Source organism: Sinohyriopsis cumingii, chromosome 12 (assembly GCF_028554795.1).
Source record: "Sinohyriopsis cumingii isolate HCF-2022 chromosome 12, ASM2855479v2, whole genome shotgun sequence".
NCBI lineage: Eukaryota > Metazoa > Mollusca > Bivalvia > Unionida > Unionidae > Sinohyriopsis > Sinohyriopsis cumingii.
In genome coordinates this window covers 47,240,291-47,255,292 of record NC_142972.1, presented here as the reverse complement: position 1 = coordinate 47,255,292, position 15,002 = coordinate 47,240,291, and the positions used below count along the sequence as shown (strand labels likewise).

The 15,002-nt window shown below is 34.1% G+C and overlaps 1 protein-coding gene across 2 annotated transcripts in view; it reads left to right on the top strand.

Moving 5' to 3' along the window:
• The window catches only part of LOC149786398 (arginyl-tRNA--protein transferase 1-like), a 59,803-nt gene continuing 44,801 nt past the window's right edge, over nt 1-15,002 (top strand). For both annotated transcript variants that reach the window (XM_089976819.1, XM_089976818.1), the window contains exons 1-3: nt 1-95; nt 12,120-12,183; nt 14,002-14,408. In XM_089976819.1, coding sequence (XP_089832945.1) covers nt 2-95; nt 12,120-12,183; nt 14,002-14,408 — 565 coding nt within the window. In that variant the 5' untranslated portion in view covers nt 1. The remainder of the gene's footprint in view (nt 96-12,119; nt 12,184-14,001; nt 14,409-15,002) is intronic.

The window sequence follows — 15,002 nt, the reverse complement described above, 5'->3', positions numbered from 1 at the left end:
CATGGCTTCTGATAGTAGCATCGTCGAATACTTTGCTGAACATGAACGTTATCGATGTGGTTATTGTGGGAACACCGATACAAATTACTCCCACGGTAAACATAAGTAAACATATTTATGTACAATAAGTAACTACGTTTACTTATTAGTACAACTCGTGGTCGTTGCCTGCAGTCAAAACAGTTGCTAGGGGACATGTTTACTTTCACTGTCACCCGGCAGAAAGGCTTTGGTCATTATAATATTTAGTGATGACTCATCCAAGAGTGATGATGTTTTAATACCGTGTGTAATAGAAGGTATTAAATATCTAAACGCAAAGACGCAGCCTGTATGTTTTTTTGTATTATGATATTTACTTTGCCCTATAATGGGGTACGGGTTATAGTTTCACTAAACATTTAAGTTTCTAGTATTAATGTTATAGTGTGACTATACATACCCATTTGTTTGTACCCCTACCGATTTCAATAACGAAAACGTTCAGAAATGTAATAAAAGTGCACAGAAATAAGTTAAATCAATAATTGTAATTTCTAACCTCTCTGACCAGAATGGCACTAATACTGGCATCCCATGTACCTTTCGTGCTTAACGGACTTTCCATACTAACACTACGCCATATTGTGTACACTATGGGCTAGTTTATTTCCATCAGATAACATAATGACGTAGTTCATTCTGTTCTGTAATTGCCGGATAATTCTATAAATTACCAAAACTTTGAGAGTTTGGAATTATATCCCTTTGCACACATGAGCATAGAAATTAAACCACTTGTTAAATCCATGTGATAGGCAAAAACATTTTGTGATTCTTTTTGGGGGGGCTTGATTTGACCATGTAAATACATTTGTATGTACATTTGCACACACCAATTTGCTGAAAATGGACATGTCCAGGAATGGATCTCGAGCATGTCCATCTATTATATTTGTTATGTATATATGATTTAATTTATATTTGATTTAATTTAATTGTCTGTTTGTAAGTTTAAAATGTTTTTTTTTTAATTTCATTACATGATAAGGTAATGTAATTTTTTTTCTTCTAATTTATTTTCCCAAAAATTCTCTTTGACCTGAATCTTTTCATAAATACCTAATAATAGAAATACTGTTTGTATTTTTTACTGTTTCCATCCTTGATTCAGAAATCACTGAGACAAGTAAACAACTTTCTATTTTTATTTTATTTTTGAGTAAAATGATTGTTTTTTTATCAAGGTCATACTAGGAGTACGTGATTTTAGATTTTAAACAGCCCTATTTCACAATTCTGGGTTTTCTGAAATTACGTAGTAGTTAGATTTATTAGTGATTCATAGAGAGATATTTATCACTTTGGGCTTAAAACACTTGATGTCAAGTTTGTTTGTGACCATTTTGGAGTTATATTTTAATTTTTATTCAGATTATTTGGATTCTATAAGATTAATTCTTTTTCCTGGAAATATTTGAGTGCTCATGTAGAATTCTTGGACAAAGACATTTATTTAAATTTTATTTGGAAATTCAAATGCCAGAATATTATTGTTTGTGAATAAGCAAAGAACTGTAGACACTTCAACACCGTACTGACTACAGTATATGTCATCACCTTCCATTTTGGATTTTCTGTCGGGACTTGAATTCATTAGAACATTTCATTACTAAGACTTCTAAAATTTAATTTGTTGATTATTCTTTGCTTGGATTATTTTTGGATTTGAGTATTGAAACTAAGTTCTTACTTTTTCATTTTTACAGTGCTTTTCCAGAGAAATAAATTGTTTGTTATATTTTTCAAAGAATGTTGTTTTCACTCTTTCCTTTGTTACTGTTTATTAGAGCCTAAACACGTAACATATCGAAAGTGTATGTTAAGCATAAAACGCACAGATGATGATGGTGTTAGGGCCACTCTACTCACAGTCAGGTTAGAAATTATAAATCAGTGAATGAATTGACTAAGTTCCTTGTACTTTTTATCACATTAAAGGTTTTTATTATTGAAATCAGTAGGGGAGTACAAATAAACATTGATGTACAGTCAGACTATAGTACCCTTACTTTGTGGATGGGGTATTAACATGAGCCTATGTGTATCAGTGGAGCAGCCAGGTGTGATTCATACCTGGCACTTTTTCAGCCTACTGTGAAATTTGTTTTTAAATGTTCCACACAAATACTGAAAGAAATCCAATGTTCCTCTTTTTTGATACAAAAATTGCTGCATATCATTGTAGCATTATGTATAAAATATAGCTTACCTTCTTCATCCAGTGCATTTGAATTGTCCACCGTATTGGTTCAGCTGATAACTACTTCTGTTGTCAGCCTCACTGTGTGTGTGTCAGTGCGTTTGTGTGTGTTTGTGATAAGGTCATTGGTGCCTTATTTGGAAACATAAACAGCGTATTAAATATGGTATGCATTGAATAATTTTTCATAGAATATCCAAGAATGGCATAACAGGCCTCATGTGGAAAATGAATTACCACGAGAATCTTGGGTTATATGTCAAGGTGGACAAGGTACAGTTAACGTACACATTCCAATATTATCTACCTGATATAAGTTGAATAACATTTATCATTAGCAAAACTTCCTGGAAATAAACTCTGCTTCGTTAGTAGATTTTAACTACAGCCATATTTTGTCTTTGACAATAGTTTTATTTGCTCCATTATAACATATAGGATAAGATCAGCCATGTTGAGGCTACAACATCATAGCTAATATGTTTCTGCCCAACAAGTTCTCGGCATAGCCTTTTGTAAACATGATTCATACTGGAATGTCAGCTGTGTTTTGCAGGCTACTAATTAAGCAACATTACTTCAAGGCAAGATCAGCATATTTTAGCTGTCTAGTACCTGACTAATGCATCTGGATGATGGTTTTCCATGCAGGCATAAGTAATTCAAACTTGAGGTCAACAACTGCTGAATACACAGGTGTTCTGTTCTGACAGGAATTTAACTTAAAATATGAGTGTTCTAAAGAATTTAATGTATGGATAAATAGAAGAGGGATTGAACTTCCCACTTGGATACAAAGGCCAGTCAAAATAAATTTATTAATTAACGAGCTGCCTGATAATCTACCCAAATAACATAGCTGACACTCCAGAAAAAATAATGCTTTTATATGGTTGTTCTTCACCACCAGTAATTTTAGGAAAAAAAGGAAAAGGTAGAACACAACTTGTTTATTAGTTTTACTGCTCAGGTTAAAAGTTTTCTATTAAAAAGCTACCAAAACAATAGCTTTGCTTATTAAAACTGTCAGTTCCTTATACTTTATTTATGACAATCACCCTCTACACCTCTCAACAACATGCACAAAACAGGGTCCAAACACATAGACCGCAATATAAGAGAGGGCTTGAGTTACCTAGGAATCTCCACAGAAATGAAGAATGGGGTTGGATACTGCCTAGACATTGAGAAAACCACGGAAGGTTTGGTAGCAGCATTGTTTGATGGCTAAATACTCGTTTTATTAGGGAATAATTGTCATTAAACAGCTTTTTCTAGTGCAGTTATTTGCATTTCAGTATGAATTATCTTTAATTTTAAGATAACCAGTCTCTGAGAGATTATGAAAAATATTAGTCCTAGAGGTTTCGACACGTGTGCCTCATGTACCTGCAAAACATTGTGTATTACATCACTGCTTTTTGCACAACAAGACAAGATTCCTCTTGCTAAATAAGTAGAGACATTTGTTTTGTGAAACAACCATGAACATTGAAACTCGACTTTTTAAAAATGTTTTATTTTGAAATATTGATGGCAATTTGATGCCGTGATTTCATTGCAAGTAATAGTGAAGCTTCTGCTCATTCTTGAGCAAAACCTTAACCGCCAAGTCAGGAATTTTAAGTTCACTGCAAACTTTGGATCCTGCTTCTCCATACTGAACCTTATCTATCAAAGGTTTGAATTCATCAGGTACTCCTCTCACTTGGCTGCTTTGCTGTTTTTGATAATTGCAAATGACTAGGATAATTTAAGGTTGAAGATTTACTTATGCAATAATATTTGTAACAGTGTTTGAGTAGTCAGATGAAAGCAATCGGCCTGACACATAGCTGTGGCCGTTAACTCTTGTGCAGGTAGGATTTTGATCCCTTTTAACTTTTGTTTTATTCCATCCCCCTTATTTGATTTTATATAAAAGATATGAGGAAACTGATAATACAAAGCAGGTCTGGATGTTTAGATTTGTTCTTTGGCAGATATATTGTGAGTGGTCGTGTCCATCCACATCTATTAGTTGTCAATTAGATGATTGTTCTGTAAGTATTCTTTGTAACCCAAACTCAGTCTCTGGACTTTTTATTATTGTTTTCACTAGCATCATACAATTTTTACTGCTCCTGCCTAAATTTCACTGAACCTGCTAAAATCAGACAGACACCAGTTCAGTTTCTAATTCACCATTTATTGTTCATTAATATCAATTCAGAACAATATGTGTTTGCGTGATTTGGATTTTTAAAGTAGCTTTAACAATTTTTCAGTCATATTACTACAGTGTTTGCAGTGTGGCAGTTTATAGTGATGTCTGTCACCGGGGCATCATGCTACACACATGTAGCATAATGTAGCATCCCACCCAGTCACATTATTCTGTCACAAGGCTGACCACTCATAACACTAACCTCTTCATGCTTGGCACCTAGCAAGGCAGCTGTTAGTACCATTTTGTACAAATATTTGGTATGACCCGGCCGGGGTTCAAGAACCTGTGACCTCCTGCACTTGAGGCAGATGCTCTAACCAATTAGGCCACTGGAGCATTCTCAGAACAATAACAACTGTATTTCACAAACAAGACTTGCTAAAGATTGAAGGTTCACGTTTGTTTTAATTGAGTCATTGAATGTGACCTTTTTTGATTGGTCAATACAGACATGATACCCAAATTCTTTAGTTGTTATCAGTAATGAAGTCGGTGATGGTTCCACTGGTGCGAAGACAGTTTTGACAATAATCACATTAGCTTACTTGATAAGTAGTTTAACATGCATTCATATGTGCTGCAAACATTTATTGTACCTTGTTAAGAGCAGAATGTTGGTAGGTCTTTAGTTAATACAGTAGACCAATCAGTTAACCATTAAAATTAATGCCAGCTCATATTGTATTTGATACATCTGACACAAGACCACTTGTAAACTGTTATGATAGCAACGAGTAGTAATTTTTACTGCTGCAGTGGATTCGTGATGGCTGGAGTTTTAATAATCTGTTGGCAAAATTACTGATCTCGGGTTTGCGGATTGGTGTAATTTTAAGCTCTGCAGTCAACACTGATTGTGTGAAGGATGGTACAGTAACTCACATAAGTATTTGCATCCACATGCATCGTGGTGGCATAGTTAATCCCCTATATGCTTGATCATGTAGGAGAGTAGATGTCTATAAGTCATCGCATCTCATTAGGCATTTCTTGTGCAATTCCACCTTGCTGGTGGTTGGTAGATGTTACTGAATACATTTTGATTAGCTAGAGCATGAAGACCACTCTGGGAAATACTGAAACATCTGCGTGATTTACAATCAGATGTCATTCCAAGAGTCTTGCATAACAGTACATGTGTGTTTTGAAAGGCTGATTGGCTTTTATTCAATATTCTGTTTGTAGTTATTGCCAGTGTAAGAAAAGTCTTCTGTTCAATACTTCTGTTTGCAGTTTTTGCCAGTGTAAAAAAATCATGCATTCCCATTTTAGTTTAAACAATGTATCCCAGGAATTTTGCATTATGATCAGTGGAATGTAGAACACTGACAGTTCTAGGAATTTTGCATTTTTACTTTATTCAAAGAAATCTGAACAAACTTATGCACTGACTTCATGAGAGGCACACCTTTCATTTTCTCTTGAATAGCGTAAATTTTCCCTATTGTAAGAGAAGAAAAGTAATCCTTGAAATATGGAGAGTAATATTCTAATACACAAGTCACATGGGTCATGCAGGCATTCAAAACCGTTTCAGTAATGGGTGTCATTATTTAAAATTTGATTCTACATACCTTTATGTGGCAAGTATTCACTTCTTTTGGATTCATATACATCTATACTCCTTTGGAAGGTCATTATCCAGACACCCCGAGAGGTGCATGCGGCAAAATCAATGTTAAAGTACATAGCCATTTTGAGACGAAATGAACCGAAAGGTGTGATCAGTACAATCCAGATTGAATGTTGTGTGCTGTCATTCACAATGAAAGCTATGCATATCGATAAACAAATTTTGTTGTACTCTTGATTGTGATGATTCCACTCGATGTGCTCTTATTTTGACCCAAGTTTAGTACATGGCCACCATTGTAAAAGTCCGTAGCAATATATAATTTTCGTCTGGAAGTTTCTTGGTGACAGTTACTGTGGAGAGCATTCAATAATCAGAATTGAATAGAGTTTGGTTAAAGAAAATTAGTGTTAAATTTGAAAAGAACAATTTATATTTAGTTTAAAATGAGTGAATGTGCATATATTACCTATGTGACTTCTACTATAAATAACAGCCACTGCTATTTAAAATAAAGAAAAACACCCAGAAAGCTCTGAATTTACACTGACACAAAATTAGATGCTTAGTAATTAAGCAGTAATGGCAGTATGCAACAACAGCTCACATTCATGAAGTTCAATACACACAACTTTGAGCCATCTATATTCTGTAGCACTAAGACCTAAGGCATGTGTACTGTAAGGGACCGACCATTTAATTTTCATTGGGGATGGGTTTTGGGGATGGGATTTTTTTGAACTGTGAAATTGTTTTCCAAGTACAGACCAGAACAAGGTAATTGTTTTAAAGCTTTTCAAGAAGAATCTCAGTCTCATCCCTTATTAGAAAATTAAATGGTATATTCGTAAGAAAGACTTGACTTCAACTTGTGTTCTACAGAAATCAAAGCAGCATCTATTGTTAACATGTATAAAATATTGACAAGAATTAGCATCTAACTGGAATGTCAGTTTCATATTGACAAGAATTAGCATCTAACTGGGATGCCAGTTTCATATTGACAAGAATTAGCATCTAACTGGGATGTCAGTTTCATATTGACAAGAATTAGCATCTAACCGGGATGTCAGTTTCATATTGACAATAATTAGCATCTAACCAGGATGTCAGTTTCATATTGACAATAAATAGCATCTAACTGGGATGTCAGTTTCATATTGACAAGAATTAGCATCTAACTGGGATGTCAGTTTCATATTGACAAGAATTAGCATCTAACCAGGATATCAGTTTCATATTGACAAGAATTAGCATCTAACCGGGATGTCAGTTTCATATTGACAATAATTAGCATCTAAATGGGATGTTAGTTTCATATTGACAATAATTAGCATCTAACCAGGATGTCAGTGTCATATTGACAATAAATAGCATCTAACTGGAATGTCAGTTTCATATTGACAAGAATTAGCATGTAACTGGGATGTCAGTTTCATATTGACAAGAATTAGCATCTAACCGGGATGTCAGTTTCATATTGACAATAAAAAGCATCTAACTGGGATGTCAGTTTCATATTGACAAGAATTATCATCTAACTGGAATGTCAGTTTCATATTGACAAGAATTAGCATCTAACTGGGATGTCAGTTTCATCTTGTTAAAGGTGTTTTTTTTTTATTGCATCTGACATGAAGCATTATATTTATCAGTCCCAGTGATGACCCAGCAAATAATAGTGGAAGTTTGTTATTTATCTGTAGTTAAAATGAATTTGGTTGTTGCTGATATGAATTATGATGTGGGGAAACATTTTATTCTTTCAAGACTAATTCCATTCTCTTGGATAATTTAGCTGCAATCAAAGAGTTTCAGATTTTTGTTTCCAACAGAGGAGAAACACCTTCACCATGGAGGAAGTTAAACATGCTTTAGAGCTTGCGACAGTTGTTCATGTTGGCTTTCTTTAACTAAAGAAATATGGCACGTTTTAAAAATAAACCTCATCTCAGTTGTTATTAAACATGTTATTGTCCTGTTGGGTCATTGCTGAGCAAAAATCCCATATGAACTGTTTACATTTTCATGCAGTTTAGACACAGGAATGCCAGAATCATTATGGTGCAAACTCAAATATGCTTAAAATAAGGATACGTTTGTGCTTTTTGATCATCTTTTATTAGCTGATCTTAAAATGGGTTAAATAAGTGTGGCACTTTTCTATTAGAGGACTGAAGGTGAGTTACAAATATTGTATGCAGTTAGAAGTGACCATACTCTATGTATGTGACAAAAGTTGTTAAATAATTTTGATTATAGCAAGCTTGCAGGTGACTGAAGTAATGTACTGGGCAACAAGAAACGTCTTCAGTATAGCCAGATTTTAAAAGCTGTAAAATGTCCTACCCATCTCACTATCTAAGCTACAGTACTGTGGGTCATTGTCGATATTAAACTATGATTGGCTAATGTTTCTTGTGTAAATTGCCTTCTGCAGTCATACCAACCTGATAACCATCTCCATTTGCCTCAGCACCTGGAAACTAAAATTGTCAGTGATTGGGGGCGGGGATGTCTAATGATGATCTACATCAGTCAGTCCCAGCCATTAATTCATTTGTTGCTGGGCCATACAACCCCAAAACCCAAATCAAGCCGAATGTACAATCATGTCTACTTTGCGATTCCACAAATGAAAAAAAAATCAAAATTTCCAGTCTAATAATCCAGATTGTTTTATATATTTCTTTTACCCAGTTTGAGTGAAAATTAATTTTTGGAAATTCTGTTTATAAGTGTCTCTTTCCCTCTCAAGCTCAAAGAAATTTGAAGATTCAGTAAATGGTATTTTCAGTTAACTTTTTGCATATACTAAAATAGAGTTGTTTGATTGTCTCTTTTTGTGATGTTGAGACAGAGTGCACCTATTCCTTTATCCCTCAGCTTGAATCCTTTCATTTCCTATTTTTTCATTCTCTCCACCCTTCTCCCTTTTATTTTCACAGTTTAATATTAAATTGTTTCCTAATCATGGTTAATGTAAAATAATAACATTCAGTTTTTATAACTTGGTGTCCTCCAGGACAATTTTCACAATCACTCACAATCAACTTTCTCCCTCTCTCCATGTTGTTAATTGAGTATAATAGTTTTCTTTCTTTATTTTTTAAAGATATCCATGTAAATATATTAATATACATGTACACAGTAACTTTGAATGTCTTCACGATTAATGGTACTATAATGCCGACAAACATGATTTTGAAGAGAATCATGTTTTACTCATTTGATCACAGATTTGTTTTAAAAATAGCAGCTGCATATATAACTTCTTTGTCCAATACATGGTATTTTTTATGTATTGTTTTAGGGAAAAGCGCTTGCTGGGGTCATAAACAGTAAATCATGCTCACTTTATCAATACCATATCACTCCACAGTAATCATCGGATCAGCTTCACAAGGATGCATGGTTTACAGAGATGTTTTTTTGTGAGAATCAAAGCTCAGTCAAGTGGTTGTGGTTTCAGCAAGTCAGTTACCATTTTCTTTAATGAAATGAATGCATGCACACAACATAATATCATAACATTATTAATCTATTGTTGTATGGCTGAAATCAATGGAATTGAAGTCAAATTGAATGATCACTTTTGTCCCACATGGCATTAATATTTCTTTTTATACCTGAAACCATATGTGAATAGACTGAATCAACATTTATTTCATTGTAAATTTATGATAGATCCTACCAGCTTAGGCATTCATTGGCTGCCATTGGTCTTCAACATACTGAAATTTATGTCAAGATATGTTGAAATCACACTTGCCTGATTATATCCAGAGTTACTTTGGTGAGAAAAAAAGTCCTCATAGTAATTTATAGTCTTATTAAAGCAATTAGACCATAAGCAGTGCAACAATGTCAATAAAGGTCACCAACTACCGGTAGGTAAGATTTGTTTGAAAAATGTCTTTCAGATCCCTATAGGAAGGAATTTAACCCTATTGCCATCATAACTTTCTGGGTCATTGTCTTACTCACACTTTAGGTCTAGGTAGCAGCTATGATTGTGGTCCCAGAATTCTAGCATACAGTTCCATTTTATGAATTGTAGTTTGGTGGACTTGGATTCAGAATTCTAGCCACATGCAAGACAAATATTTCATCATCATCATCATCATCATCATCATTGTCATCATCGTCATCATTTTTAACTTGCATAACTGGGAAATAATTTTTTTTCTCATCTTTTATGTGCATATTTCAATTGTTGGAAGAAGATGTTGAAATTTTGAGGTTTTGTAATTGTTATTTGAGAATATTTGTTTGCTGTGGCCAAGAGCGTTGTTTATGAATATTCATATCAGCTGGTATTTTATTCTCTGTGTACAAGAGCATTGTTTATGAATATTCATATGAGTATCTTCAAGGGACAAAGCAAACTCTTTTCCATAGAAAATGAAATCTCTGAATTAATAATTTTAATTAAGATGGGCAAAGCCAGAGAATATTGTCATGGGCCAATCAAATGGTGCCAGGACCTGAAAATATCATGGGTCAATCAAATGGTGCCAGAGCCTGAAGATGTTGTCATGGGCCAATCAGATGGTGCCAGAGCCTGAAGATGTTGTCATGGGCCAATCAAATAGTACCAGAGCCTGAAGATGTTGTCATGGGCCAATCAAATGGTGCATGACCTGAAAATATTGTCATGGGCCAAACAAATGGTGTCAGATCCTGAAGATGTTGCCATGAGCCACTTAAATTTGATAGATCTGAACCACATGCATATGTCCATTTTAGCATTATGCAGGGGTGAAAAAAAAATCATTAGAGTAACAAATATGCAATTAAAATTGGTTTGCATCAAAACAAAGTTTCAAATAAATTGAAATGTATGCAACCTGAGACAAATTATTGCATGCAGCAGAAACTATGCATTTGTAAAAAAAACTTACCATTATCTGATGTTGCCGATCGTATAAAAAAGAAAAGATGTTTACATTTATTAAGTGTGTACCAAATAACTTTGTTGCATATACTTGTGTAAGATAATAAGCTTTGAATGAATTCAGTGTCAGTACAATTTAAGTGAAGTGTGTTGCCAAAGGGCACACTATAGTAGCCAATCTATGCTGATTCCATGGTAGGATTTTAGCCTGCAACATTTTTAAAATATAAGTTTTAGTTATGTTGCATTTTCAGGGAACAGTTTTATTGAATAAAATGACTAGAAGTTTCATTCACCTGTCAACAGGCAGGTTGCACCTGTTCACTTATCAACAGTGAAGAGGCTGATTTAGATAAACAGCTTATTTTTTGTATAGGTTTTTCTTCAGCTTTGTTAGAATACAAGTACTGGTAACAGTCATCACTGGTCAGATGACCTCCAGAACACATTTACAGTAAGATGGAAAAACACCAGATTAGCACACATGGTGTAGTGATACCAGTAAGCATTACTGACAAAATTTTACCAATGCCTGATTAACGTCCTACCACAGCTGAGCTGTCACTTTTATCAGTAAGATTGTTTATTGATAGTAAATAGATGTGATGACTGAAATGAGAATTAGGCTGCTGCTTCAGATCATAGAAGTAAGTATATATTGCCATTGATCTTTGTTTGTTCTAGGTCTCCAAAGATAAATAACAACTTAAAACATTTTTAAGTACAACGCCGAATGCACCTATAATGCAGTTAAGTCAGAAAATTTGAATTTTGTATTCAGTGTGGGATTCAAACAATATTTTGTGGGTGTGTCTTAAAATGCAGCACATGATATCTATCAATTATTGGTCATGGGGTTTGTGAAGAATGAAAATGTTACCATATTTTTAAGAAGGGTTAAATAAGAAACTTGTACAAAATGTGCCCCAAAATAGTAATACAGTTCTGTACACTCTCAAGTAAAATTTTACTAATCAGAGGAAATAGGACCAACAATCATGAAACTTTACTCAACATTTCAAGTAATAAATGTTCCTCTAGACTTCAAAATCTGGCTCAAAATATGCAGTAGCAGCCTGTTAATTGCTCATTATATTTTCAAGCAAGATTTTTTAATATTGAGAATGGTTTTATGACAGAGGGGTAAGGTCTTTCCATTGTGAGCACAAACTAAACCTCCGTATAAAATTCATTTCAGGTATGTGGGCTCATACGTTGACAGTGCAGGACTATCAAGATCTGATTGATAGAGGATGGAGAAGGTAACCAACTTGAAACCAAGCAGCTGTTTGGTCAGGATAGGACAGTGGTAACATGCTAGCACTCACTAGATGGAATTAGGTTCAGTCATGGAGCATGGACATGCATGATTTGCCATTCATTGATGATTGTCTCAACTGGGTCTTCCAGTTTGATGATTGTCTCAGCTGGGTCCTCCAGTTTGATGATTGTCTTAACTGGGTTCTCCAGTTTGATGATTGTCTTAACTGGGTTCTTCAGTTTGATGATTGCCTCAACTGGGTTCTCCATTTTGATGATTGTCTCAACTGGGTCTTCCAGTTTCCTCTACTGTTATTTCCATTAGATACCACCATCTGACCTTATGGTCAGAAAAGTGAAACAAACAAACAAAAATTGAACTCAGACACCAATTAAAATAATTTTGATTTGCATTAACTCTGTTGTTAATCAATTTAGATGTTTTAAATTAGTTTAATATTGTTTGCTGTATGAATTTATACAATTTTGCATGTGCCCAAAACATGGTTTCTGATATTGAGGACTTGACTCTAAGTGTAATTTTTGTGGCCTGGGACTTCCTGATTTATTAGGCATAGTTTAAACAATTGATAGTGTATAAAAGTTGTAGCTTCAAGCTGCTTAAATTTGATATCAAAGGTATAGTGAATTCAGATTGTTATTACATTATCTGGATATAAAGCCAAGCTAGCTTATGGTGTGACCATGCGTTCATAGTCTGAACCTTAAGAATTGCTTGTTGCCACACAGGATTCCTTATTTCTGATCTAATTTTGATCAAAGTTGGAATATTGACTTAAATCAAAATCTCAGAAATTTTGGTAATGAGCAAGATCCATGGATAATGAGATGATCTTCCATCTGATTGGCTGAGCTCATTATCACTCAGGAGGTAACACTTTTATCCGGTTTTCAAAAAATTTGAAAATATATGCTTATATCATGACGAGTTTGACAATAGGTAAGATCCAGTCTTAAAGAATCTTGCATCTGATTGGCTTAGGTTGTTGCTATTCTGAAGGCTATACTTAAAAATAGAACTTATAAGATTATGATTTTGCATGAGTTCATTAATGAGCTCTTTTTATGCAGATTCATCTGGTAATTTTGCATTTGATTGGCTGATCTTCTTACAACGAGTCATGAGTAAATATGAGTAAACTTGGTGAAATATGCTTGAATCATCAAGATCCGTGATGGGTATGATTATGTGTTGATGAGATGATTTTGTATCTTATTGGTTGATCTTGTCAGCGCTTAATCAATATCTCAGATTGGATTTTGTATCAAACTTTGTAAATAGTCTTATATCATCAAGATATAAAAATGTATTTTATTGTGAGTAAGAGCTGCACATGTTAATGAAATTCAGCTCAGTTAGAAATAGTTTTCAGTTTATATGTTATGTAACCAGTTTGTTCCTCTTTTAACATGCTTCTCTCTATAAATTAAAGCAAGGGAGATAAACTGTGATAATTGACAACTGAGAATCACAGGTTTGGAATCAGAGTTGATAAGATTGCCATGTTAAAGCACCGGAAACATTTGTTATTTATATGTTGTCACATTGTACATTATTTTGATGGTATTTCATATACCGATATTCAATTTTATGACAAATCATTTGAAAATTATTAGAAATTATTTTCTTTGACTTTTAATTTAAATAAATCCCAACAATATGATTTTGTCCCAAAACAATTCAATATTTAATTAATAATGGTAAAGAAATTCATGGCCTTTTTAAAAAAAACAAAAAAAAACTGTGAATTATTATTTTAATAATGTGGAAGTCAATTTTTCCACTTTTACATTCAAAGGAGTGGAAAGTATTGCTACAAACCATCCATGCCAATAACCTGCTGTCCACAATACACAATACGATGTGAGGCTTTGAATTTCAAGTTGAGTACATCTCAAAAGAAGGTGATCAAACGAATGAACCGGTACCTCATCCATGGAATTAAATCTGGGGAAACTGCTGATGACTCTGAAGCAGAAGTATCAAGAGATGAAGATAAAAACCAGACTCAGTTACCATCTGAAGAGAAAAAACAAGCTATAAAACTGCCTGCAGATGCAGAAAATAACAACCAATCAGAAGGGACTTCAGAACAAACCAATGACATTGACAACATTAAGGCAGCAGAGAACAAAATAGAATTTGTTAAAGGGGATGCTTCTTCACTGGGTGGAAAAGAGAAAGCTGAGAAGAAAATCAAATCAGGTTTGATTGATGATCATTAGTTCTAGAAGGTTAAATGGTTGAAAATTTTGCAAAGGCCTTGTTCAGTAATTCAGTAATACATATTTAACATTTAATTTTCCATTAAAATTTTGAATGAAAATCAGTTTCAGATATATTGTATATACTCTTATAAGTTGAGTCCAACTGCAGACAGCATTGACCCTGATCTGCCATTGCATAATGCATCAGTAGATCAGGGTCTCTGTTGTTTGTTCTGCTGATTAATCCAACAAACTGCATAGACCCAGGTCTATCTAGATTTGTGTTGTTTGCAGTTGGACTCTACTTATAAGTGAGTATATATGATATTAAACAATTTGTATAGGTCAGCAAGAATGACCTGTCCATTTCAGTGGAATGTTCATAACGGTCAGATTCAGTGAAAACAAACTAGTTGTTGCAGTACATGTATCTTGCATGTATAATTTGAATTAAATCTCCCATTTTCTATCCAACATTCACAATTCATGCATCCCATCACATAGGTCCTAATAATTGTGGTAATGATAGGTGCAACAGACATGCTATTTTTGGTTGTAGATGAGTGATGAGTTTGCATTTCAAGGGGTATAT